Genomic DNA, 23,311 nt, shown 5'->3' with positions numbered 1-23,311 from the left:
TTTTTAAGCGGCAACACTTGTCCGGTGACTAGGTTGTGACCTTGACTTATGAAGTATGTTTTGTTTTTGTCGATCGTCTTTGCAAGTGACTGGTTGTGACATTGCGAGTTGGTCGGCCGGAGGCACATTACCATTGGTTGTGATGACATCCCATTACTCGTTTGGACTTCTGACCCGTCCCAGAATGTATAATCTAATAAATATCTGACAAATTACCAGGTGATTAAAGTCTAGCCCATATAATGGCATTATTATGATATAATAATGGATCATGTGATTACCATCATGATCAACCCCGTACCCAGGATAATATTTACCTGGAAGCGAGGTTGACAGAAAAGTATGTTGCAAATAGAGAATAATAGGTTCAATTCTATGACATTTTTTAGACAAATTTTGTCATGATAAAATTTGAATGCCAGTTGTTGACTTTATCACGTCATTTAAGGTACGTTTCTATAGATTTTTATATTTATTTACAACATCATTTGCTTCCTTTGCTACACTCTTAAAATCGTCATTTTTGAGAAATTGTGCAATTTTCTCTTCAATAAAATCAAGATTATTGTCCATTCTAAACCAGACACGTGTCTACAGTCGATAACATATGTCGATATAGTTCTTAAGGTACGTTATGATGTATTCTATCATCTGTGAATTGCTTAATCTTGACGCCAAAGTCCGTTATTCTAGGGCCAAAAAGTTGTGCTCATGAAAAGTTGCAACGCAAGCCTTGCGGCGACGATATTCAACAATACGATGTCATTACAAGGCCAGGTTACAGTGTTTGATCAGTGTCTCTAGTGATGGTGATCAAATCAAAAGAAGCCAGTGCGTATGTGCACAAAGAAGGATAGCTCTCATTTCAAAGTTATTGTGAATTTGGCAAAGTTTCGAGGTGATTTGCGTTCAGATTTAGTAAGTGCCTTAGTCATTAGTTGAAAATTCCGAAAATAGCCCTCGTAGACATAGACATAGTCTTAGGTAGGTGGACTAAGTGGTTTAATCAGCAACCTCTTTAATTTTCTTACAGGCACCATAGGAACCACCTTATGAAATGTTTTCGCCTTGTTCATTTGGACATAAATGTTTCTTGACATCTGGTCTGTCTTAAGCGACACTTGCTACACACATTTTACTCAATGTGCAGCTAAACTGCTACATTGGGCATTGACGCCAATACTCTCTAGTCTCTCTCTTTGAATGATACATAGTCTAATAAATGTTCCAATTCATTTTCATTTCAGTGAGTGCTGCTGATGGACAGTTAAGAAAATCGATCACACATGTATGGGAGTATAAAAGGCAGAGAAATGCAGCAGCCGCTGATCTCCTCGGAGAATAATCATGATGGGTATGAAGAGTTGATGAAAGGAAGCGTACACTGTCCAACATGTCGGGGCACAGGAAGGGTACCAAAAGGTTAGTTGCTTTCTTTTGTTGGGAATCAAAAAGAATGCGACCCGTCACACCAAAACGGTTAGTTTGTAGCATTTGAGGGCTCATTGAGTTATTTTGGTCAAATTGACTGATAAGAGTAATTAGGTACACGTAGGCCCAAATTCATAAAGGGCGTTTAAGGGTTAGACATGTACAACTTCTCCCTAATCAGTTTCAGGGCCTATTCATATTCTGTGAAGATTTACATGACGGGCCAGAATCTGTCTATTCAGCAGTTAAACGCTGTTTTTAAGCCAAACGCCCTTTATGAATTTGGCCCATGGTGTCTAAGATGTGTTGTCCCGTCAGTCCTGTCCTGATCTAAAAACCAAATCAAAATTGACATAGTTTTATATTCACTCAAGTCAAATGCTCAGTACTTCATACTTGGTGACTTGGGTCATAAACTAAAGCACCTGCAAACATTCATTAACTTGAAACGGGCACAATAGAAATGGGTGTAGATATGTATAGGTTTGTAGGAAGTACACTGAAGTGCATCCTGAGGAAATCAGGGGTTGATGTTCGCTTCTCCGGCTCTCCACACAAATTGAGAGTCGAACATTAACCCCTCAGGATGACTGAAGTGAGGCATGCATTGGTATCATCTTTTTCTAGTTCATCATCATCATCATCATCATCATCACCATCATCCTCAGATTCGTATTGTAACACATTTTCATGCCATATAATCCACAAGTTTAAAAAAATATTTATGTGCATTAAGAAATTTAGAGATTTAAGACTATTTCGAAATGTCTGGTTGGATTGAGGGTACGACTTCTTTAAAAGAGTTGGTGTTCGGGACATCACACACAGACTTGAGACAAAGTGATACATACAAGCACTACCCCTGCTTTCCAGATCTTCCCGGTGTCGAACCTCAGGCTCCCTCCCAAGAATCTGAACAAGACAATTCCCAACTCTTAAAGAAAATAGATAAGCAAGTCTTTGCAAAGATACGTGCCGAGTTGAAAGAAATGAAAATAAGCCAAGAGACTTTCGCTGCTGTTTCAAGCGGGCGAACCCAGGGGTATTTGTCGGACCTGCTGCGGAGAGGAGAGGCAGGAAATATGCCGGATACTAAAACGACGATTCAGAATTTGTTGCGAATTCAGGAATTTTTGGATAAACCGGTGGAAGAGAGGTTACGTTTGTACCAGGAGTACAAGATGGAGTCCAAAGATCAGCGGCGCATGAGGCGAGAGTACTTCGAGGTAAGTGATCACAATGAGGAAGTGGACTTTGATGAATTCCTATAGATGGCACAGTGAGTTGCGTTGCTTTTCAGGGCTAGTGAAACTTCTCAACAACATTGCCTACGGCTGATTTAAACTGTAGCCACCTGTAATCATAATCGTTTCATCTGAAGGGGAAGAGCGGTAATCACTGGGTTTGGTATTGAATCGTGCAGATTACCGCAGCCACTGCAAATGACTGATTATTGCATGCGATTAAACATGCAGGTCACAACGATTTAAATTGCTTGTTTACAGGTAGAAAGTGTAAATTGATGTTTTTGGTATCATGTAACATTATGAAGGTCAAATCAAGCATTAGTTGAATCCCATGTCCTTCAAAAAGCTATTTCTTCCTTCCAGGAATCGACTGAACCGAGTTACAAGAAACGGAGAATAGTTAGTGCACACGCCAAAGCTACAATGTTAAAATTCTTCAACGAAATTTCTAAAACACCTGACCAGGTTGCCCTGCAGTCGATTTCTGAGGTCCTGAATCTAGATCCCGACATCATCTCGCGGTTCTTTGAAAAGGAGCGAAAGAATGCACTAGATGTGGTTGAAAATGAGGCGAATCTGACAGAGGTATTGTTGGCGATGGAAGTAAAAGTGGAAAATGTCACTCAAGCAGCTCAGGAGGTTGTTGGGGACGACAATGGACAGGAACCAGAGGTTGCCGGGGACGGGAATGGACAGGAACCAGCGATCACGTCTGCTCAGACTGAAAATGATCTTCAGGAAATGCAGGTTCAGCTGAGTGGAGACCTCGATCCCAGTCAGAATGCGTGTGGAGACATTGTATGATGTGCAGTTGTCAGGCTTGAAGGCCTATGCCATTCGTTAAAAACTTGAAAGTTGAACTTGCAGTGCATTTATGTGTCCAGTTTCAAAGCCCATCTACTGCAAATCTACACCCATGTACATGTAAATGTACTGCAGTGAGGTCCCATTGGAAAAGATAAAAGTTGCATTTGTTTTGTATTTCATGATGTTTTTTATGTGCGTTTTTACATTAAAGTGTACTGTGTAGTCTTTCATCAGCCAAATTCAATAAATATGTACATTATTTCATTGGTTTAGTAAGTCACTTCATGTCTGAATACTTTAAAATGAATAATTTTGGTGAGGCCCAGTGCTGTGCAGTCATTGGTATACAACTGCGTCAGAAATTGTCTCGGCCAGTTTTAGAATCTAGTAAAGCGTTGTTTAAGTGGCTCATGTCTTCACTTGTTTCATGGTTAGACCACCAACTCCCCAAATACCCTCTCATCAGTCATCTGACTCCCAGAGAAAAATTCTGTTGGAGATCAGCTGCAGATTACGGGGCAACTCGGCCTATTACCAACTCGGCCCACCAACTCGGCCTGGGTTATAAATCATCGGTTTATTGGCATAAGTTTTCCTTATATTGTTTTTTTTTGTTGCTATATCGACCTACTATTTATTCATTCCTGGTGGAAATTTGAAGAGAATTCATCAAGATTTGGAGAAGAAATCCATGAAATCACAGTCATGAATGTGCATTTGGAGTGCTACCGCGACTTTTCCACATTCGCCGCCGTTATTTCATGGATTTCTCCTTCAAATCCCAATGAATTTTCTTCAAATTTCCAACGGGAATGAATACATAGTAGGCCTATATATACCAACAAAAAACAAAAAAATATAAGAAAAACTTATGCCAATAAACCAATGATTTATAACCCAGGCCGAGTTGGTAATAGGCCGAGTTGGTCATACACCCAGCTGCATGAGGTGATCAGAGCGTCCCACATGAACGTTCAGTGTATTAATTATAATTATGACCATAAGCATGAACTACAATACTACCTGTGAAAACTAGTGATGTCATGAAAGGAAGCGTTAGCGTGCGAAATTAATTCAAGAGAGAGAAGTGTAATGAAGCCTTGCCAAAATGTGTCATCAGAAAAACCAAGATGATTTCCCATCTTTACCCACCTCCTTGTTGTTTTCAGAACAAGAGGCCAAGCTAATAGCACTGATACCAGTGACAGATATGAGACTTAACCCACAGATGTAAGTATGATGTTAACATATCTTGTTAAGCAAAATCTTGGACATTTTTCTGGCTCTCGGACATTTTGAATATAAAAATCGGCAAGTTGACTGGCATATTGGTATTGTCGATTAAATTTTAAATCATTAAAAGAAGGATGGGCTACTGTTCAGAGCTGTATTACAGATACTAAAAAACATGTTTTCCTCGCAAATTTGGGACAAAACGTTACGTTCTGCCAAGGGCAAATTAGATACATGCGACCCTGTGGTTTGATGTTTATGAAATGACGTTGCACAGCACTGTGTTGATGCAATCTCAGAGAAAAATAAATACCAAGGTCCCTCAAAACCTTCGACTTACGAACAAGTTTATCAACCATTAATGGAGGCTGTGTCATTTAGGCGTGTCTAAAAATACTTTGTAAATTGACCATCTTCGTTTCTTGTTTTCAGAAAATCAAAGGTAGCGGTAGCTGTGATAGCATGCATTGTGATTGCGGCTCTGACTATATTCTTCCTTATTCCAAGAAGCGTGTCTCTGTCGACTTCGGGCTTCAAAATAAAACCAGAGTATGCACTTGTCAACACAAGTGGAAAAGGATTAGTGATATTACATTTCACGGTAAGTATCAGCATTCTTCCTCGAGGATTTTTTCTCCTGAGTTTGGAATTTTTGAGAGGCACGCTTTTCAGTGCACGCTTAACAACTTTGGCTTTTCTTTTCAGAATTCATTCAACGTGACAAATGACAATTTTTACCCAGTAACTGTATCGACGGCCCGTATGACGGCAATGCATGACGATAAGAAGCAGGCGACTGCTACAAATTCTTCAGAATTGAACATTCCGCTCCGATCAACAAGCTTACATTATATAAAAATGAACATCACTTTTGATTTCGATGAGGGATATGTTGCGTAAGTTATTTAGAACAAATTTCAGTACTGTCTCTTAGGTAGAGAATTTAAGGTTGAAGGGTTTAATTATATAGTAAAGCACATCTAAAGGAATGGACGGGAAAAAGGACCAGAGATCTGGTCTGTTTTGTGGATGATAGACAACTATGGTGTCACAGAGACAACTATACAAAGTTGTCCCAGTGGGTACATGGCTGTGGGGCAGATAGACATACAGATAGTAAAAGACAATGTTTCCCCAGTGATTCGCGTAACGTTAGGTGCAGGCTACTGAATGACTAAACGTTTTAACATGCTTAGCGAAATTGTATTCAGGTACGCATTTCTAATGTATGAGTTACCAAAGAACACTGTCTTTTCTTTTCCAGGGGTTTTTGCGTCAAAAATAACTGGTCGTCGCAGATTGTCATGGAATTTGAGTAAGTTTTGTTTTTGTACAGTAGCTTTATAGTAAAATCAAACGGCTTTTCTTTCCAGAATTTATTGTGGTAGAGGATCATGGATGTCGCTACTAGACATAGAATTTGAGTAAGTTTTCTGTAAACCAGTAAGATAAGGTGGTACAGTTATAGCCCGGCCACAGTTATAGCCCCTACAGTGCAGAAAACAAATTGATGTTTGCATACGCTATAATTGTACCAGTTTACCTTACTCATTTTGCAGTGTTCGCGCAGACACTGCTTGAAATTGGGGCACTTTGTCGATTACTCGTAGGACAGCCAATTGGCGCCTGGCATCTGACAAAAATCTGTAGCCATGGAAACATGATAACATTCTATCATGCAGCGGTCAATGCAAACCCCGTACTCCCCCCAGTTGAGGTGGTCGATGCTTGAAACTATTTCGTTTGTCCCATATTCAACATATTATCACCCAGGATGTCAATGCTGTTTGCCACAAATTCACCTGCTGTCTAATCCTGTGGGGGCAGGGTTCTTCTCGAGATTGCCCAAGCAAATGTGGTGAACGCCAGGAGATCACTAGCACCAACAGTGCAACGTCATTATTGATAACTTTTAAATCACTAAATGGGACCTTTGAAACTCACACATAAATGTAAACCGTCACTGCAAGTAGGGCAATATTTTGAAGGGTCTTTTCACACCATTTCATTGTTTGCCCGAAAATTTTGATAAGTCCAAGGTGTCAAGAGAGTATCATTATGATTTTCTCATCTGGAAATTTTTGGAAGAAAAATTTGGAACTTTCAACGTTTCGCCACTGTTCTGGCATAGATCCCTTACCAGGGCCGGGTACAGAGATGCATTGACTGCTGAATATAACCCTTTTAGTATAAAACACGAGTTAAGTTCTTCAACTCTTCTTCCAGTATCTCGATCAATTCAACCTATCTCGGGCACACAGAACAGGACACAATTACAACGTACCAACACGTCAATTGCTCTGCGACCTCACCCAAACGTCGTCGGAGATCAGCTGTCAGCCAAATGCTCGGTGAGCTTGGATTATTTCAATGAGGATATTCATCAGGACGACATTGATTGGACTTTTGACTGTATGATTTGTAACAGCTTGAAATTATTGCTTGTGACGCGGCAAATTATGCATTGCTTTTGCTATGTTTTCTGTCACCCAATCTCCACTTCTGCATAAGACCAAATATTGCAAGGAATGGTAACCACTGATAAAGCACTTGCAAGTGCATTGTAAAGGGATAATTTACCAACAGATCTCTGAGCTTCTGATGTAGAAGACCTTACGGAGGTTGTAAACTTGGTAGAATGAAGTAGTATTTATAGTTAGGCTGGATTAATAATGACATAGATTTCATGTTGTCACTTGTATTGTGTCACTTTAAGTACAAAATTCCAAAAAGGAGATGTCACAGGATTCACGATGTCTCTTTTCACTCTTTTGTCATGTTATGTTATGTTTTCCAGTTGGTAATTCAAAGTTTCGTCACAAGTGACATGCAATGCTTGTCACAAGTGACATGTAATACTGGCCCTAGAGACTTTTACGAAATAGCTGGAAACGCTGGTATGGACATCTTTCAAAAATATTTATCAGTGGTTTTTTCTTTAAAAATCTTCTTGTTGTTAATTAATTTAGACTTTTTGAGTTGAAAGGCATGATATTAATAATTATGTAGTAAAAAATGTTTCTAAGTTTGAAATAAAGTGTCTGAGATTATTATTAGCATTATTATAATTAGCAGTTTATTCAATTATTTGATATACATGTATAACCCAGTCCCATGGATGCTAATAACGACGTTATTAAACCGACTGAGAGGCACTTGTACAAAAGTTCTATCTCAAGTGTAAGAGGCCTGTATGAAATGGAGGTGCCAAAACTGGTTTATGATTTTGTCCCATAGATTTATATACAATCCCATGCACCTGCACCTTATATTCCAACTCTGGATTGTGATGAGTAGTTTGTAGACTCCTGACGACCCCTTGCCAACAGTCATCTGAGTTTTCCCTGCAATGAGAGATCGAGAGGTGACTTGCCAGTTTCATGGTATTGCTAGCTCAAGATGGACATCATCCAACACGGCTAGGGTGTCCAACTACCTTCAGTCATGATGACACACGTCTGTGTGGTGACAACAGCTTCTGGCCATGTGTTAACTCTTTCACCACTGGTGCCCGGAATTAACCAGGGGTCCATAGACTGCCCACTATTGGCCCGAAGTAATCGATACTGCCAGATTATCCCCAAGATCTCAAGGGACTGTGGGGAATGATAGAATGCAGACGAAATACAATAGGACCACCTAATCGCACTACTGCTACTACACGGAGTATGCCCACCTCTAACATAAGACTAGTAGTAACACCAATCCGTCTTGAAGACCTAACAAAGGACAGTCAGGCAAATATCTAGTTGCCTCCATAGGACAATCAATACATCAATATCAATCAATACATATTATTTATATAGCGCCCCAATTACTCCGCAGGAGAGTATTCTGGGGCGCTATCCCTCCCGTAGGCAGCTGCAAATAGGTGGGCCTTCAGGAGGGACTTGAAACCTTCAATGGAATCGGCATGGTGGACGCTCGTCGGCAGCTGATTCCACAGACTTGGAGCAGCTGCCGACAATGAGCGTCCACTGAGAGTTGGATGCTTGAACCGGGGAACCTCCAGGAGCATCTCAGATTCAGATCTAAGGCCAGAGCGCCCAGTTCTTTTTAATTGAATCATGGATCTGAGATACTCCGGAGCTTCACCAGTCAAGCACTTAAACACCAGGAGCAACATTTTGTACTGGATCCTGAATTTGACAGGAAGCCAGTGTAGCTGTGCCAAAAACAGGGGAAATGTGGTCAAACTTGCCCACCAAACACACAACTCTTGCCGCTGAGTTAAAAACCCGTTGCACCTGGTCTGTAGCCCTGGCAGGTATACCATGGAGAGCATTGCAATAGTGGGCAATGATGAAAGCATGTACCAAGGTCTTGGTCGTTTTCTCCAAGAGGAATTTACGGATTTGGCGTATCCGGTAGAGACCGTAGTAGGCCTTGGCACACACTTTGTTGACATGGGTATCCAACCTCCTGGTCCTGCATGGTGTCATGTCGGTTGTACGGTTCTCTACATGTTTCGAACTTGTCAAATTTCTCATTTTTTCAGCCGATATGAAAACACATCAGACTAAACTGCATGGGACAATAAAAGGTAGCATTAACCCTCAGAGGGTCTACAATTCAGCAAGTGCTGCAGAGAAATGCCTTCTATTTGACGAATGGTTCGAGGCTGGCATTTGGACCTTCATGTGCCTGAGTGAGATAAGAGAAGTTCTGAAGTTGGTTGGGACAGGAGACACAATTAAAAGGGTTTTAATGCGTCTACAAGATCCTTGGATTCCATTTTGACATGTTCTCTAAACATGCTAAAGATTGAACAAGAACACCTATGTATGACAATACTACAATTTTTTGGTCTATGTTCACAAATTTAATGACGCATCATAATACACATATCTTACAATGGAACAATGGTACAAAAGACAATTCATCATTTTGGAAAATCATGGTGAAGAAAAAAGAAGTGCAAAAAAGAAAACCCGAAAGACGAAGTCACCTTCTCCAATCTTAATTTCTGTTAAACTTGATCAAGACAACCTCCAAAAAAACTTTATTTCATCGACGGAATTCATACAGCTGAAGCTTTCAGGCACAGCTTACATCAGAATCAGCAAGAGTTATGATTAGAATTTTTCATCCGATATCATCCCCGGGACCAACCCAACTGAATTGTCAACTTTGGACCCACTAGTTTTGATAAAAATATCCAACTTTTATACATATGATTAAAATTATGCAGGGAAGCCCTAAAAGAATATCCAAATACTCGTCAGAAAGTTACTAGTTTCAACTTAGTCTTAAATGTATTCATTTGAGGTCACTTCGTCAAATTTCTTCCGCAGAAAGCAAAGCACATTTTGTCCAACAAAAAAATGGGTGGTACGGAACTGTCTGATGCTACATGAACTTGATATTGTGGTGATAAGATGGGACTATTTACACTCAAACTTAGGGTAATCAACTGGGAACAAATATCCTTATTATGAATTATGATCAGGCATCATTACTATTCTCAAAGGCAGCAACACACCAGCGATTATGTTCAGTGTTGTTGGTTAACAAAAAGTAGAATCAATTCCCACCTTTGTTTGTTTGGGTAAGCTTAAGAAGTTTTTTTCTACCTGCTCAGCCACACTCATAAGGTTATGACACCACATGGCGGTCAGAGACAGAGGAAGAGCCTTGGAATGTAAACCAAGTTCTAACAATTGCAGCACCCAAATGCAAGTGTTGCCACCTAGCAGAAAAACAATGACCCATTTTACATTAGTTGCCGTTTTCCTATGGCTAAGCGGATATTTAACATTCATTCGAAACCTTGTTTAAAAGTATTCTCTAAAAGCTTGGGGTGTGTTTGCTTCGAGCTGATAACCATAAATTTCCCTCATACATGTACAAGTTATAAAATGATACAAGAGGTAATACTAGTCCTAACAAAGGTAACCACTTCACGTTCATACACGCATTCAGAATAATCTGTCTTGAGCATAACAACCCAGAGGAACTACAATTTAAACAGCGTGTACCCTACTTATTGAAAAAGCCCTGTACACACGGATAAGCATTTTGCAACTTCGTAACTAAACTGGCTGATTCCAGATATTACTGTCTTACCACAAGGCAAAGAATTCAGAACGAGGCATTGAACGGGATGAGAAATATACAAAAAGGCTTCAACCCTCACGGGCCATTCTTTAAAGCAAGAGGACAAGTCTAGAAGGTTACGATGGGAGTGCGACTTATTTGTTGGTCAACAAATAAATGGAGCTTGAACGAATAAAGCATATAACAAAATCAAATGCAGATTTTTACACCAGGATGAACTATCAGAATGGCCCTTTGAACTTGAAGGAATGGTTATGAATAATGCTACATAAAACTGATTCCATACGGCGCTTGAATGGACTGACCCCTTGGAAAGAATTGTGTCTAAATAATGAGAATTGTCAATTTCGGAAACTCACTAGTAATAAAGGCATCTCCTCACCCACCTCTTTAAAAAACTATTAATACACTGCAGAAGGAACAATGACATATGAAATCCAATAATGATTTCAAGGCAGTACAGTAGCAACAGCGTAACTCTGCCATGATATTTGAAACTATACATTTGGACGCCACATCCTCCGCTGATCGATTCAAATTACTGGTTTTTAGCCATGCCACCACCAATGGCACCAATGGAGTTCAGACAGATGAATCTGGGCGTTTCAAAACCAAATTTCTTGAAAATATGTGACACTGTGTTTCCCCCCTGGCATTTGATTTGAACACGTCGAACCTACCATTGTTTAATCAAGTTTTTGGCAGGATGCAAGTTTTGTTTTTCGATACTAAGACATATATTTTTGCAGTTTTATGGACTTATAATGCATTTTAAAATGTTTTAGAGTCATCTGCTTTCAAAATGACTCCAGATGGTTTTAATGACAATTTCGTTCTTTTTTTTAAAGTGGCGGGCCCAGATGGCACTGTTTTTTAAAAATGTGTCGATCCAACGCATTCAAAACAGTCAGGGAAGACACTGACTGATAATAATTCCCTAGGATAGAACCTGAAGTGTCGGCCCACTTCAACATTCTTCAATCTACGAAGTCTCTCTCCTCACTCTGTTCACCAGCAGAAAGAGTCATCTTCCCCTCAATATCGCGAATCACCAACATCATTGAATTCATTTCTGTACAGCAGATAAAAACAAGTCCTGTCCGGGTATCCCCGGCGATAAAATAGGCTAGTGTCCTCCCGTTTGCTCTTGGTAAACTTCTATTACATCACCGTCCTCGAAACCCAGCTAAAAAGTAAAAGAGCGAAGAATTAGAAATTTGAATGGTACTATTTTGAAAAGAGTTGGATAACTTTTGTTGAAATTCTGATAGTTTTTTAGGGTGTATACTCTAGTGAGACCAAAAACCCTATATTCATACGCCATACCAACCACTGAAAAGGCTCAAATTAGTAATTTGAATGGTCTATATCTTAAAAAGAATTTGATAACTTCGGTTCAATTTCTGATTGCTTCTTCAGTATGTAACTCAAAATTCCGGCGACAAAACGGTTCACTGAGAGTGCTTGAAAGCACCTGATGATTTTTCATGTGTCATAACATCTTCTTGCAACCAATTTTAAGACTGATCTTTATTCACATACCAATTTCGGCGTTTGATCTTCAAGAATTCTTCGTCCATCAAAGAGAAATCGTAAATTACTTTCTGGAACTCCCTGAGAAATAAAACCAAACATTTTGATTTATATATGATACTTTTTAAATTCCTACACTCACTAGGTCCTACTTCAATCAAGTGTTTAACCTCTCTCAGTACAAAACACCAGCAGGGTACATAATACCTCCTGTTTCTGGTTACGGCCGCCTGCTCCTTTCAAATAAATTAAGCACAAAATTGTCTTTTTTTCTGAGGTCAAGCTTGTCCTATACTTACAGATCGTTCACTATATGACTTCATTACTTTTCTCATCGCTGTGTTTAGCTTCACCCTGAATAACACCTCATTTTCTGTCAGGGCACCCTGCGGAAAGAAAGGAGAAAGGTTGATATAATTATCATGGGCGGTACTGGGCTCATACTGAAGTGGAGCAGGGACCATTTCAACGAATTTCCCGCTCAGCTCAATGATATGAATGATGTCTGATGATGATGGCGGCATTTCTGCGAGCAGCGAATCACAATATATATGACCCGGCCAAGCCTAGCCCAAGCACTGCAAAGATAGAAGACGTTCAGCTCAGTCATGAAATGATGGCTTTCACTTTCTTTTTCCATGATTTGTTGTCTTCATTCAGCACAGCCAGTCTATACTAACTTTAGCTTAGGCCTTGCCTACTTCATTTTCAGTTTCACTTCTTTCAATTTTATCTTTTCTTTCTTTTCTACCATTTCAGTCGTTTGAAAATTTTTAAATAGTGTGCAGCGCAGTGGGACTAATGCAGGTAACCAAGGGAAGTGTGCAGCTTGCAACATTGTCGACTGATTAAATGATGATCGTCATGACTGTTGTCGACAAAAATCGATTCGCGGGGATATTACCTGGCTAACGCATTTGATGTTGATAAATTCTTTGTCTTTCGTTCCATCCTAAAATGAGAAAATAAAATAGTTACAACAGTGCAATTACAACAAACGTGGTATCAACAGAATGGTATTGCTTTATTTTAATCGGATTCTGAGTCACAACTTTATGAATATTTACCTGTCCTGCTTTATCTGACATTTTGTCGACGTTTTGTTTCACCACACGTTCTAAAATTTTACAATATGGCGGCAACCGGCACCTGAACTTGGCGAAAATTATTGAGCCGGAGATTGATTCCGAGGAAGGCGTGAGGAACTATCGGCGGCTGAGACAAGAAGATGGCAATAAATCATACGGTTTAATGCCAAATTACAATATGTTCTCTACACGTTGTTGAAATTAAATGGTTTGTATTCTTATTAGGTTTATATTCAAGTTTATATCACCTATCATAAAAAATATAGTTGTGTTTTACATCGTCAGACGTCGCGGCAGCTTAACCTTTTCGAACTATCCGCTTAAACCTGGAACCTAAGGATTTTAAAGCGTTTTGTTTCGGATATAACACTAACCGTTCAACAGAAATTTAGCAACACGACCCATAGAAGGGTTTTTGGTTGTTTCATGCACCAACTGGTGTCCAAAATACATCTTTGGACCGAGCGGGAACTCAGAGGCTGGTATGCCAAACCCCGTAACCAGTAAGTTATGACGTCTACAGAGTTATACGCCAATGGGAATCATAGCGGGAAATTCAAACCATGCAGCGAGGCGGGAAATTCAAAGGCCAATTTGCAACGGAGCTGAACTCCTAAGGCAGTCCATTCGTTCTTCCAGGACGTGACCGATCATTGCCCAGCGACAGTGTGGCAACCGGGTGTTGTTTACCATTGCAAGTCGGTCGGGTAGTTTTTTTTCTTCAAATGTTGTGTTTTTAGTAAAGATAGAGGCAGCAGAAGGTTGATCTAGCAATTCCATGGGCTTTTCCCGGCCGCTGATGGGGGCTAAAGATCTCCCGCGCAGGCCCGCTTGTTCGCTGCCTTGATGGAAATAATTACCATATGCCTAGCTGGCTTTTTCCGGGATGTGTATCCCTGTATGGGAGTGACCCTTCCACTACTTCCACACCGGTCAAAATGACAAACATCGCAAACAGCACTCAATGAAACAAATAATTTATTACGCGTTATTATTTACAAAAGTTATGTCAAATGTAGACCTAATCATTTCGCTTGAAAGCAAGGACAAAAAGTGTGACGTGAGAATGTTTTTACCCGTGCACGACATGAATCCAGCAGGACCGTTACATCTTCAAACTATGTTTTGAAAAATTATTAAACTGCTCAGTACAAGTGGATGCAAATTGTGTCGACGTGGGCCCTGTAGTGTTATTCTCTTCCACCCAAAGTTCAGTCCGCCCTTCTTGTAATGAAAAAAACTCCATTATTAGGAAACAAAGGCATTGGTTTAACATAAACACGTGGCTCGTCCCTCCACGTATTAGAGGACTGTGTTTAGGTCTCAACTAAATGCTGGAGTCTACACTCCCATTATGCAAAAGCCCCACAAGCCCATGTAACCACGACTCTCGGCTCCGCTGTAATGATTGAATGAAAGAGACTGGTGAAAGAGTCTACCCCGCCACTACCCCCTCACCACCCAGTCCAATGGAATGTACAGGCAGAAATGTCACAGAGTGTTATCGCCCGCATCTTTTACGTCGTTCTGCAGTATTTGTCCGACTCCCTTGAATTTATGAAACAGACACAGTAATCGACCCGAGGAACGCAGCACACTTTGACCTTTCCGTTTTTGAGAGGGTTTGGGATGACGTCACAAAAATTCGGATGGCTCAGCAACTTTCGGATACTGGCTGCGTTAGCGGAGATTGCAAAGATCAGAAGGACGGTAAGGAAGAGGACTCGTGCCTGCATCTGCAATGTAAAAATAAGAAATCATGTAAACATAACAACCAGTATGAAAAAGACAGAGAAAATTTTAAATTCATTGCAGGGCCTTTGTGGACCGGGACCTTTTATGTCTTTATTCATTTATGGTACAATGAATTAATTGATCTGACCAAAGTTTGTGCCACTACCAATAATCAATACAAATGGAGAAAATATTTGTTCGTTAAAAAAAGAAAGCTAATCACACAACGGACCGCGTGGTGAGAGTGTATCCAGGCGGCTCTGGCTGTCTGCCGACCTGAGCCATGGTAAGCCTGGCGACGGGAACGGTTCGCATGGTTGATTTACCGCGAAAGAAACCCGCAGCTTCAAAGTTTTATTAGGTTTAAACTTTTTCAGGAGAGTTCCACCCTGAGGTCCATCAGACAGAACCCCCATGATAAAGCCCAATTTGCTACCGTGCCCCCCCCCTTGGGAAGAAATTGAAATAGTGCGAGAAATGCTGTTAGCTGAGACACATCTTCAAAGTTGACCATGAATTTACTGGTATTTTTTTGGAAAACGACCTTCCTCCCCAAAACTGTGCTACCATTACGAAGTGATAATTTCAGCGGTCTGTGAAAACCCTATAGAGCCTACCCCCCCCCCCCCCCATGGCACGGGTCAAGACTTTCATAGTGTCAAATTAGTGTCGCTGGTGTTTGAGTGCATTTTTTCAGAAAAATAAGAAGTGTCGAATACCATGTCGACTCATCATTTATATAGGACATTTATATCAGTGAAACTTTTGTAATCGAAAATTGTGGTGCAGTCCGTTCGAATTCTGAGCGATGGCCCCAAAAGGCCCTAACTACCAGTGACTGAAAATCTTACCTTTTATAACTTAGCAAATACAACTATATAATCGAGGAATGAGAATGCTTTCGTGGTCCGCACTGAATTCCGCAGCCTGGTCGGACACTGACAGCTTTAAGATTGCCACGCCGCACCAGGTGCGGTCGTTTTATACTTATAGGCTCACACCAGGTGCTTGCTAACAGGAAATATTTGTTCGAAATAGTGACATCTACTTAAGTGCCACTGTCTGGAATAAATACATCATTTCTGCGAAAGTTTATTGCCGAAACAAAAAAAAATCTCGGGTTTGTGTTGCGAGTCAAGAAATCCGCGAGTCTCGACGAATCAGCGACGACTGAAAAACGAGGTCGCCATAAAGTTTTATTGGTGCCAAGCTACTGGATGTTCATTAAAAATTTCCAAGTAATATCCTGCATTGCATTCCGGGGCTGACCTATCAGTGATTCCCCTGTCGTTATCATCCTAAACACGACACATACCAATTAGCCCGTCGTGAAATGTTTTGAGGCGGTTGAGATACCTTCCATGGTCACAGCACCATAGCCAAGCTACCGGCGCCCGCCCCTACGAAAATGTGTGTCCTTTTTCAACGTGGTGTATAAACCCACAATTCATAGCAAACCATCACCATGGGACTTAAAATAGTGTTTACCATGGTAGGCTGAATTCATGGTCAATCGAATTCACCTAAGTGAAATTTCATCACCATGGTGAATTCAGAGTTTATCGTGGCGAATTGGAGATATATTTCGAGGGGGGGGGGGGGCTCACTAGGCCACAAAAGATGTCACCAAAGTTCTTGGTCCAGTCAGTTGGCGTTAGCAGTACGGTACGTTGGCTTTTGTAGTGAAGGACATTAACGAAAGGAGATTAGTAGGGCTAACGCTGGCGTTTGCTTCTAACGCCGTTTGAGCAACTGGATCCTGAACAATATAGTCCTACAAACGTTGTAGTGCTGAATTTGGGCTGAATAATACGAATGTGGTTGTTCTTTGTTTGTTTATGGTATGTTAATGGAAGAGCTAACGCTCTGGTGACATCTGGTGGAAAACTTGCGATTTCGTCTATCAATGCCTGGCCTCGGCATCCCGGGACCCAATCACCGCGCATTTCCAATAGAAACGCCGCCGGAGAAAGCATATCGTCTTTTCATCGACAGCTTTGACAACAACCGAGGCAGATACACATAAACACAGATATACATTTACGTATACTTAACCGACGGAACTGATGGGGTCTTTGGAGAAAATGGTAAGTTGGTGGCCCCTTACTTTGTGTTTGTTAGATTTTACTGTCAAATTTCGTACCGCATCAAGGGGTTACAGTCATATTCTTCATCTGTATACATCTTATGAAAACGGTAGGCCTACTTAAGTTGGTCCATTTCGATTCTTATGGCAGTAGTATATCATCGGCTCGTCATCATTATTCTTGAAATAAACCTAGTGGTACAAAAGTTTACTCATCATCATTTCCTAAAAACTTAGTGCTGCGAAAATTTACTCATCATTATTTCTTAAAAACATATTATTGCTACCAAAGTTTATTAATCATCATTTCTTAAAAACTTAGTGTTGCCAAAGTTTACCCATCATCATTTTAAAATCATAGTGCTACTAACATGAAGGTAACATCATTTCTTAAAAACTTAGTGTTGTTACTCATCATCGTTACTTAAAAAAAACTAGTGTTACCAATATTTCGTGAAAACTTAGTGCTACCAAAGTTTTCATCATTTCTTTAACTGAGTGCTAATTCACCAATTAAGTTACTCATCATCATTTCTTTAAAACCGAGTCCCGCATAAGTTTGCTTACCATTTTTGCACAAACTGTTGATATTATATTACCATGACAACGTCATCCGCTTTATTGTCACGCCATTGATCGCGTCTGCATCAGTTTCTCATTATCTCTGTGCATTGAGAAAACACTTGCAATATTGGCCCAGTCACCGATGTCACCAATGTCAATACATTTCTTCAATATTCGCTTATGGCTTTGTATTGATCTGGTCCACCTGTTGATGCTCTCAACAATCCAATCACTGAATAATTCTTAAATTTTGAGGACGTTGAATTAACACAGCGGTAAGCATGCAGGCCGCATTGATAAGTAACCAAGATTACCACGTCGTAACCAATGGATACTTATTTCTACGGCACAGAAAATTTGGCAATCTTGTTGAATTTCTGCCAGCTCCGTATTGGTCCGCGACTAGGATAGGGATGCTGGCTCCTCATTGGTCCCCGGCCCGAAGTCATGCGTTTCCATCCTCTAATATCAGAGTCAATTACATATGCTCCTCCCTCGCACACATCACTGAGCTCGGTTGACCACTGCAGCATCATAAGAATCTCCCTGGTTAATTTCCGGTTCGTATTATGTCGTTTTGTTTTTGCGGCTTCGGGCTATATACATGAACATCGATGAAATGACAATGTTCGCGATTTCGCTGTGACCTGCATGGGACTGTCTCAAAGCGCTTTACACCAAAACTGTCACTCAGGTTGTATCTGAGGACTTTCAAAGAGAAAAAGAGTATGGCTGGTTATAATATATAATGTGTGCGCTTATAATTTATTCGCTATATGATGTCACTTGATCATGAGGCATTCTGTCTGGTCTCAGGAGGAGCCACTCAATAACACTCCGGACGCAGTGGACCGGCATCGTCCCTCACCCTAGCCCATAAGGAGATTCAGTTAGGATGATGCAATGGACTGCCCCGGGAGTCTACCACTCATGTGCACAGCGCTATATCTGGTTATGACATTGGGCTGTGATGACCGAGTCGTTCTCTGTTGACGCCATTGTGTTGTGATCGAGTCGTTCTCCCTCTTCAAGTAAATGTATAAACATAAATTACACAGTTTCCCAATGTTATGATGCCATTTCCATTCTCGACAATTCGGTTACCATGGCAAAAGATCATGGCATTAATCAAGGAACCTCGTCATTGCATTAATTGACCAGCTTTCCGTGCCTGATTTTAATTGCTGATGTGATATTGCCGATCCGCTTTTGCGCATTAGACTCAGGCGATATAAAGTGGTAAAATCGGATGCTACTTCGATTAAAGGAACAGAACACCAGCTTGTGGCAAAATAAGCTAGTACGCATTTAGAAATATTTGAGTCTGTTAAAATACATTTAAAGTTTTTTCACCAAACGAAATATGCACTCCTTGCTTCAGCGAAATGAAGGAAACCCAAAGAAGCTTCAGAATCTAAAAAGCCTTCAGGTTCGTTGAACATCTACTAAAGGTACATTGTCAGTGTTCAGGTTGGCGAAAAGCATCCCAAGCATTCATTTCTAACTTAAGCCTATAGAGTCACGGACTCAGAGAAACGTCGGTGCAGAAGGCGTCCGTGTTAGATGGCACCCTTACTCTACAGCTCGAAGATAAAACAGGTTTACGTCTGAGAATGTTCCTGAAACGGCCCCTGGAAGTTGTAGCTGTGACGTGCACGTGCGTGTGACCGGGACCTTAAATGCGAATTACTGAAAAATATCTCGGGTGCCGCTCTGAACGCTAGGACCCGCCCTGCCCTATAAATTTCTTTTATCATTTTTTCCTAAGGCCATTATCCAGCCACAGAGACGGCACGAACCATTGATGATAAAATCATTCATATTGATTACTTGATTATACGTTAATGATGCCACGTTTGATGAACTCGACATCTAGTTTCGGGTCGATGTCGTGTAAAGTGAATGAATATAACAATCAGTTATTGTTCTGTCACACCTAATCCTACATTTCGATTACTGTTCGATAACTATCATCACAAAAAAGATGACAGATAAAATATTCTTGTTTTCCAGTTGATATCGAATTCCAAAATTTTAGATTTTTCCGCGTTCCAAACACGAGAAGGAAAATGAAAATTGCGCGTAAAAAACTATCAAACGACATAATACCTTGTGATGCTATAGACCTTTTCCCCGCTGCGGTAGCCGATATGGGAAAACTTTGCTCGGCTCCAGCGGTATTTTGTAAATCTAAATTGCCCGCTGATGCAATAGGTCATGACCTTTGATGACACTTCCGCTTTCAACCAACTGCGCTTGGGGTTATTTTCATTCCAAAATAGTTTTGCTGCGGTGGCAACTGTAGCAGATATTGGTGGTCGAATCTAGTTAAGTTATGAGATGAACGTTGAACGTAGTTTTGTACAGCAGTATTCGTGTTTAGGTGGCGAGAAGGGAACATTTAGTAGTTTTGAAACGGCCCCCTTAAACATATCTGATAACGGCTCGTCTCCATGTTGCCCCCATTGTATTGACAGTTGTTCCCATCATTGGAAGTGCTCAGCGGTGACAGTCAGATATGAGCGCATATTGATTTAAGGTAAGGATGGCCAAGGATGTACCATTGCTTAGTTGTGTTGGCTGATAACCACTGCAGTGAATTCCTTCAAACCAGACTGGATGGTTATTTTACGCTCATGTTGTGATAGATATATGGGGAAATGTGACTTTATTTTCGAAGTCGACGGTATAAATGATCGACATCAAGAACGGAGATTTGTTGCATTAGCCGCACAATGATGAGATTTCCTTCTTTCTTTGCGTTCGATGTGCCTCTGTTGCCCATTGGTGCTGTCGTTTCCCCAACAACCCAGTTCAGTGGTCATTTGAATTTGAATTTGAATTTGACTGGACATTTGATGATGTTGACGTAAAACAGGCCTATAATCGGGCATTATATAGACCCATATGTGCAGTCTCCGTCTTTCTTTTACAGGCCCGTCAAGTCGACTCGGACAACTCCCTCAACCTATTAGACAATCACTTCGACAAACTCTCCTGCCTACCAGACCCGCCTGTCTCCCGAATACAAGAGGAAGCGCTCGAGGAAATCGATCTTGGAGAAAGCCACGTGGCCGTCGTAGATCTGAAGCGAAACAGGACGGATTCCGTGAAAATCCGTGTCAAGAAGAATCAAGGGGAAGACACTAACTTGAGGTAGGATCATGTACAAAATCTTTTCATCGCCTCTTTGTGGTATATTATACTTGGTGTTCCGAGTTAGCTGTAATCGCAGAGGCCTCGACGAGAAACGCCAACGCATAGACGACCCGACCCATATGCCCAGGCCGGGCCAATCTCGTAGTCTCCATCCTCATCACGATACATCATATTATTTCGCTGCAAGATTTTTGTAAACGGACGCTGACCGATGTTGTCGCCGCCGCGGGAAAACTTCGTTCAAGTGGGTGTTCGATCATTCAAATTACCCGCTTGCGCGATTGGTGGGATGAAGCAGCGGAAAACGATTTCGTGGAATCAGGCGACCATGATTTCTTTTCATAGACAGCACTGTCTCGTTTCTTGTTTTCATTGCAGCGGCAAAGAGCAACAGACATCTTTAGGTGAGTCCATTTCATTTCCACTTGTTTTTCTTTCTTCTAAAGATGCGTTTGTTCTGTCGCTGAAGGTATTTACGTTTGGCTCGTGACGCGAACCAGCCCGATTCTTCGTAATCCTATATGTTCATCTACGGAGAGGGAGTGCGTCCGGGGTGTTTATTATACGTAGGCCACGGGGCAGACAGCAAATTGATGCGACCAGCTGCTGCGTGGCGTGTCTTTTTTCTCATGTAAAATGCTTCGTTTAGATTCACAACAATCATTCATGTATTGTTGGATGATACTCCTCTGACCTCACAACCCCACTCTACTGCAGCATTTTTCGGGCGTGGCAACCTAAGCTAATGCATAGAGTAATAGCCAGGTGCGTTTGGCGAGTTTTGACGATATTATGATTGATCCAACCAATCATACATGTTGTAGATGTACCCGCTGGAGCCGTACACAGTGGGAAGTCCTCCTGAGGAATCGAGCCTATGTCATGATTGCGTTCCCTTTCCTCGTTACAGAAATGGACAACCCAGCGTTCACCACTGACGTCGTCTCGACTGAAATTTCGTCCTCGGTATTATCGGGTTCTGGGGTGGCGGACCTAAGTTCGTTGAAGATTCGATCAGAGAACGAGTCCAACATGGAACTGGTAAACGAGGACGAAGACGAAAAGATCCTCGCCGTCGTAAGTTCATCCTCGTATAACTCATGGTCCTATTATCCTCGTGGTTTTTATTCACAGCCTCTCGGTATAGCAAACGTGTTAGTGGAAAAAAACATAATCTGAAGATGTCGTAATTTGTGAAAGGAAAATCCCATTTGCGGTATTAATGTATGGTACAACCCATGTTCCTTCAAATCCAAACCGGGCACCATCGAGGATTTTAACAGAGCTTAGTAGGCTGTTGATCCCGGTGACTGTAAAAGTAGAATGAATGGCATACCGATTTGTTGGCGGTGTGCGTAAATCTTCAAGTCTCCTTCCGTGGAGGAAGGATTACCGACGCCCAACGCCGGTCCATTATTGGTCGGCATACCTGCCGGATAGGGACATGCACTGTCACGAGCCACTGATTACGGTTATTGTACCCATCACGTCACCCAGTACCATGAGAACCACTGCGGAGTGCAGGTGCTATTAATCAATCTTCCATTCATTTTAGCTTCGAGAGGTTGTGAGAAAGTGCACCAACGCCGACCCTATGAAGCGTCCGTCCGCTGCCGAAGTATTGGACATGTTGACGATCTGAGGCGCGCAAGTGGATACAGGTCTAATTGTCATGGAAACTGGATGACACATCAATGTTGTGGCCATTATTCTCCATTGTTGTTGTTGTTGTTGTCAACAAATACACACCGTCCAGTAGCGATATGTAATTGATAAAGTCCTTCACGTGAAAAGATGCTGTTGGCATGCGGTTACGGCTAATTCGCGCCAAAGACCGATTAACAGTCAGACTCCTCAGGCAGTCGAACTTCTTCATCATTTCACTTAAGGGAAGCGACGACACCAATGCAACGTCGTTTGGCTTGCCAGTCGTACACTCCGGACGTAGTGAACCGACCTCGCCCCTTTATACCCAGCACAGTATGAATAGGATGACGAAAGTCTAGCCAGTCGACGCTCAAATCAGCGCTAACTGCGCGGACCTTCGTCGGCAGAGAGCGTACTGCAACGAAATACCACTGCGTCCAGAGTCTCAACAAATGGGTTATTTTAAACGGGCTTAGGGATGATTATAGAAACGGGCGAAAGTTTCATAAATACACGTATGTAAATGTAGTATCAAAATTAAGTTTCATGTCATTAAAAAAAGTTTTTCGGCTACATCTATGTTTCAGTTTCTCAAGCAGAGACATAGAATATCGAAGTCATTCATCTTGGGGACAGAGTTTGAAATATCAATAACGTTATTGCATGTACATGTACACATACTAACAATAAAAATGTACACGTACATGTATATCATTTTTGTTCGT

General features: G+C 41.3%; 3 protein-coding genes and 1 long non-coding RNA gene across 7 annotated transcripts; 2 read left to right on the top strand and 2 right to left on the bottom strand.

Annotated features, from left to right (window-relative positions):
- The first annotated feature begins 334 nt into the window (after positions 1–334).
- Positions 335–7,780, top strand: LOC135500636 (transmembrane protein 106B-like). 4 transcript variants are annotated; one of them, XM_064792198.1, is made up of 7 exons: positions 498–627; positions 1,248–1,422; positions 4,655–4,715; positions 5,151–5,319; positions 5,424–5,614; positions 5,983–6,033; positions 6,945–7,780. In XM_064792198.1, the coding sequence occupies exons 2-7, from the start codon at positions 1,287–1,289 to the stop codon at positions 7,090–7,092; spliced, it is 756 nt and encodes a 251-aa protein (XP_064648268.1). In that variant the 5' UTR covers positions 498–627; positions 1,248–1,286; the 3' UTR covers positions 7,093–7,780. The 4 variants fall into 4 exon arrangements, with proteins under 4 accessions (XP_064648266.1, XP_064648268.1, XP_064648264.1 ...); XM_064792196.1 differs by lacking the exons at positions 498–627; positions 4,655–4,715; positions 5,151–5,319; ... (1 more) ...; positions 5,983–6,033; positions 6,945–7,780 and adding exons at positions 335–448; positions 2,305–2,657; positions 3,042–3,744; XM_064792194.1 differs by lacking the exons at positions 4,655–4,715; positions 5,151–5,319; positions 5,424–5,614; positions 5,983–6,033; positions 6,945–7,780 and adding exons at positions 2,305–2,657; positions 3,042–3,744.
- A 1,721-nt stretch (positions 7,781–9,501) lies between these two features.
- LOC135500648 (small ubiquitin-related modifier-like) lies at positions 9,502–13,449 on the bottom strand. The gene is made up of 5 exons (XM_064792219.1): positions 13,376–13,449; positions 13,213–13,260; positions 12,608–12,694; positions 12,318–12,389; positions 9,502–11,961 (listed from the first exon to the last, which is right to left on the bottom strand). Exons 1-5 carry the CDS (start codon positions 13,394–13,396, stop codon positions 11,902–11,904), a joined length of 288 nt encoding a protein of 95 aa, XP_064648289.1. The 5' UTR covers positions 13,397–13,449; the 3' UTR covers positions 9,502–11,901.
- A 908-nt stretch (positions 13,450–14,357) lies between these two features.
- On the bottom strand, positions 14,358–16,070 carry LOC135500406 (uncharacterized). Its single transcript, XR_010449439.1, has 2 exons — positions 15,982–16,070; positions 14,358–15,132 (listed from the first exon to the last, which is right to left on the bottom strand). It is a non-coding gene; the product is annotated as an uncharacterized LOC135500406 (long non-coding RNA).
- Positions 16,071–16,760: 690 nt separating this feature from the next.
- Positions 16,761–23,289, top strand: LOC135500519 (uncharacterized). Its single transcript, XM_064792041.1, has 5 exons — positions 16,761–17,217; positions 20,716–20,936; positions 21,318–21,343; positions 21,850–22,016; positions 22,495–23,289. The coding sequence occupies exons 1-5, from the start codon at positions 17,197–17,199 to the stop codon at positions 22,579–22,581; spliced, it is 522 nt and encodes a 173-aa protein (XP_064648111.1). The 5' UTR covers positions 16,761–17,196; the 3' UTR covers positions 22,582–23,289.
- Positions 23,290–23,311: the final 22 nt, after the last annotated feature.

This window comes from Lineus longissimus, chromosome 16 (genome assembly GCF_910592395.1).
Source record: "Lineus longissimus chromosome 16, tnLinLong1.2, whole genome shotgun sequence".
In the NCBI taxonomy this organism is placed as follows: Eukaryota; Metazoa; Nemertea; class Pilidiophora; order Heteronemertea; family Lineidae; genus Lineus; species Lineus longissimus.
The sequence above is the reverse complement of the archived record's forward strand: the minus strand, read 5'-3'. Positions and strand labels throughout refer to the sequence as shown.

Excerpts from the sequence above, each read along its gene's own strand:
- LOC135500519 (XM_064792041.1), top strand. The coding sequence starts at position 17,197 with ATGGGGTCTTTGGAGAAAATG. Across the intron at positions 17,218-20,715 it reads TGGGGTCTTTGGAGAAAATG|GCCCGTCAAGTCGACTCGGA; the intron begins GTAAGTTGGTGG and ends TTTCTTTTACAG. Across the intron at positions 20,937-21,317 it reads GGGGAAGACACTAACTTGAG|CGGCAAAGAGCAACAGACAT; the intron begins GTAGGATCATGT and ends TTTTCATTGCAG.
- LOC135500648 (XM_064792219.1), bottom strand. The coding sequence starts at position 13,396 with ATGTCAGATAAAGCAGGACAG. Across the intron at positions 13,261-13,375 it reads TGTCAGATAAAGCAGGACAG|GATGGAACGAAAGACAAAGA; the intron begins GTAAATATTCAT and ends TTCTCATTTTAG. Across the intron at positions 12,695-13,212 it reads ACATCAAATGCGTTAGCCAG|GGTGCCCTGACAGAAAATGA; the intron begins GTAATATCCCCG and ends TTCTTTCCGCAG.
- LOC135500636 (XM_064792196.1), top strand. The coding sequence starts at position 1,287 with ATGTATGGGAGTATAAAAGGCAGAGAAATGCAGCAGCCGCTGATCTCC. Across the intron at positions 1,423-2,304 it reads CACAGGAAGGGTACCAAAAG|ATCTTCCCGGTGTCGAACCT; the intron begins GTTAGTTGCTTT and ends CCTGCTTTCCAG. Across the intron at positions 2,658-3,041 it reads TGAGGCGAGAGTACTTCGAG|GAATCGACTGAACCGAGTTA; the intron begins GTAAGTGATCAC and ends TCTTCCTTCCAG.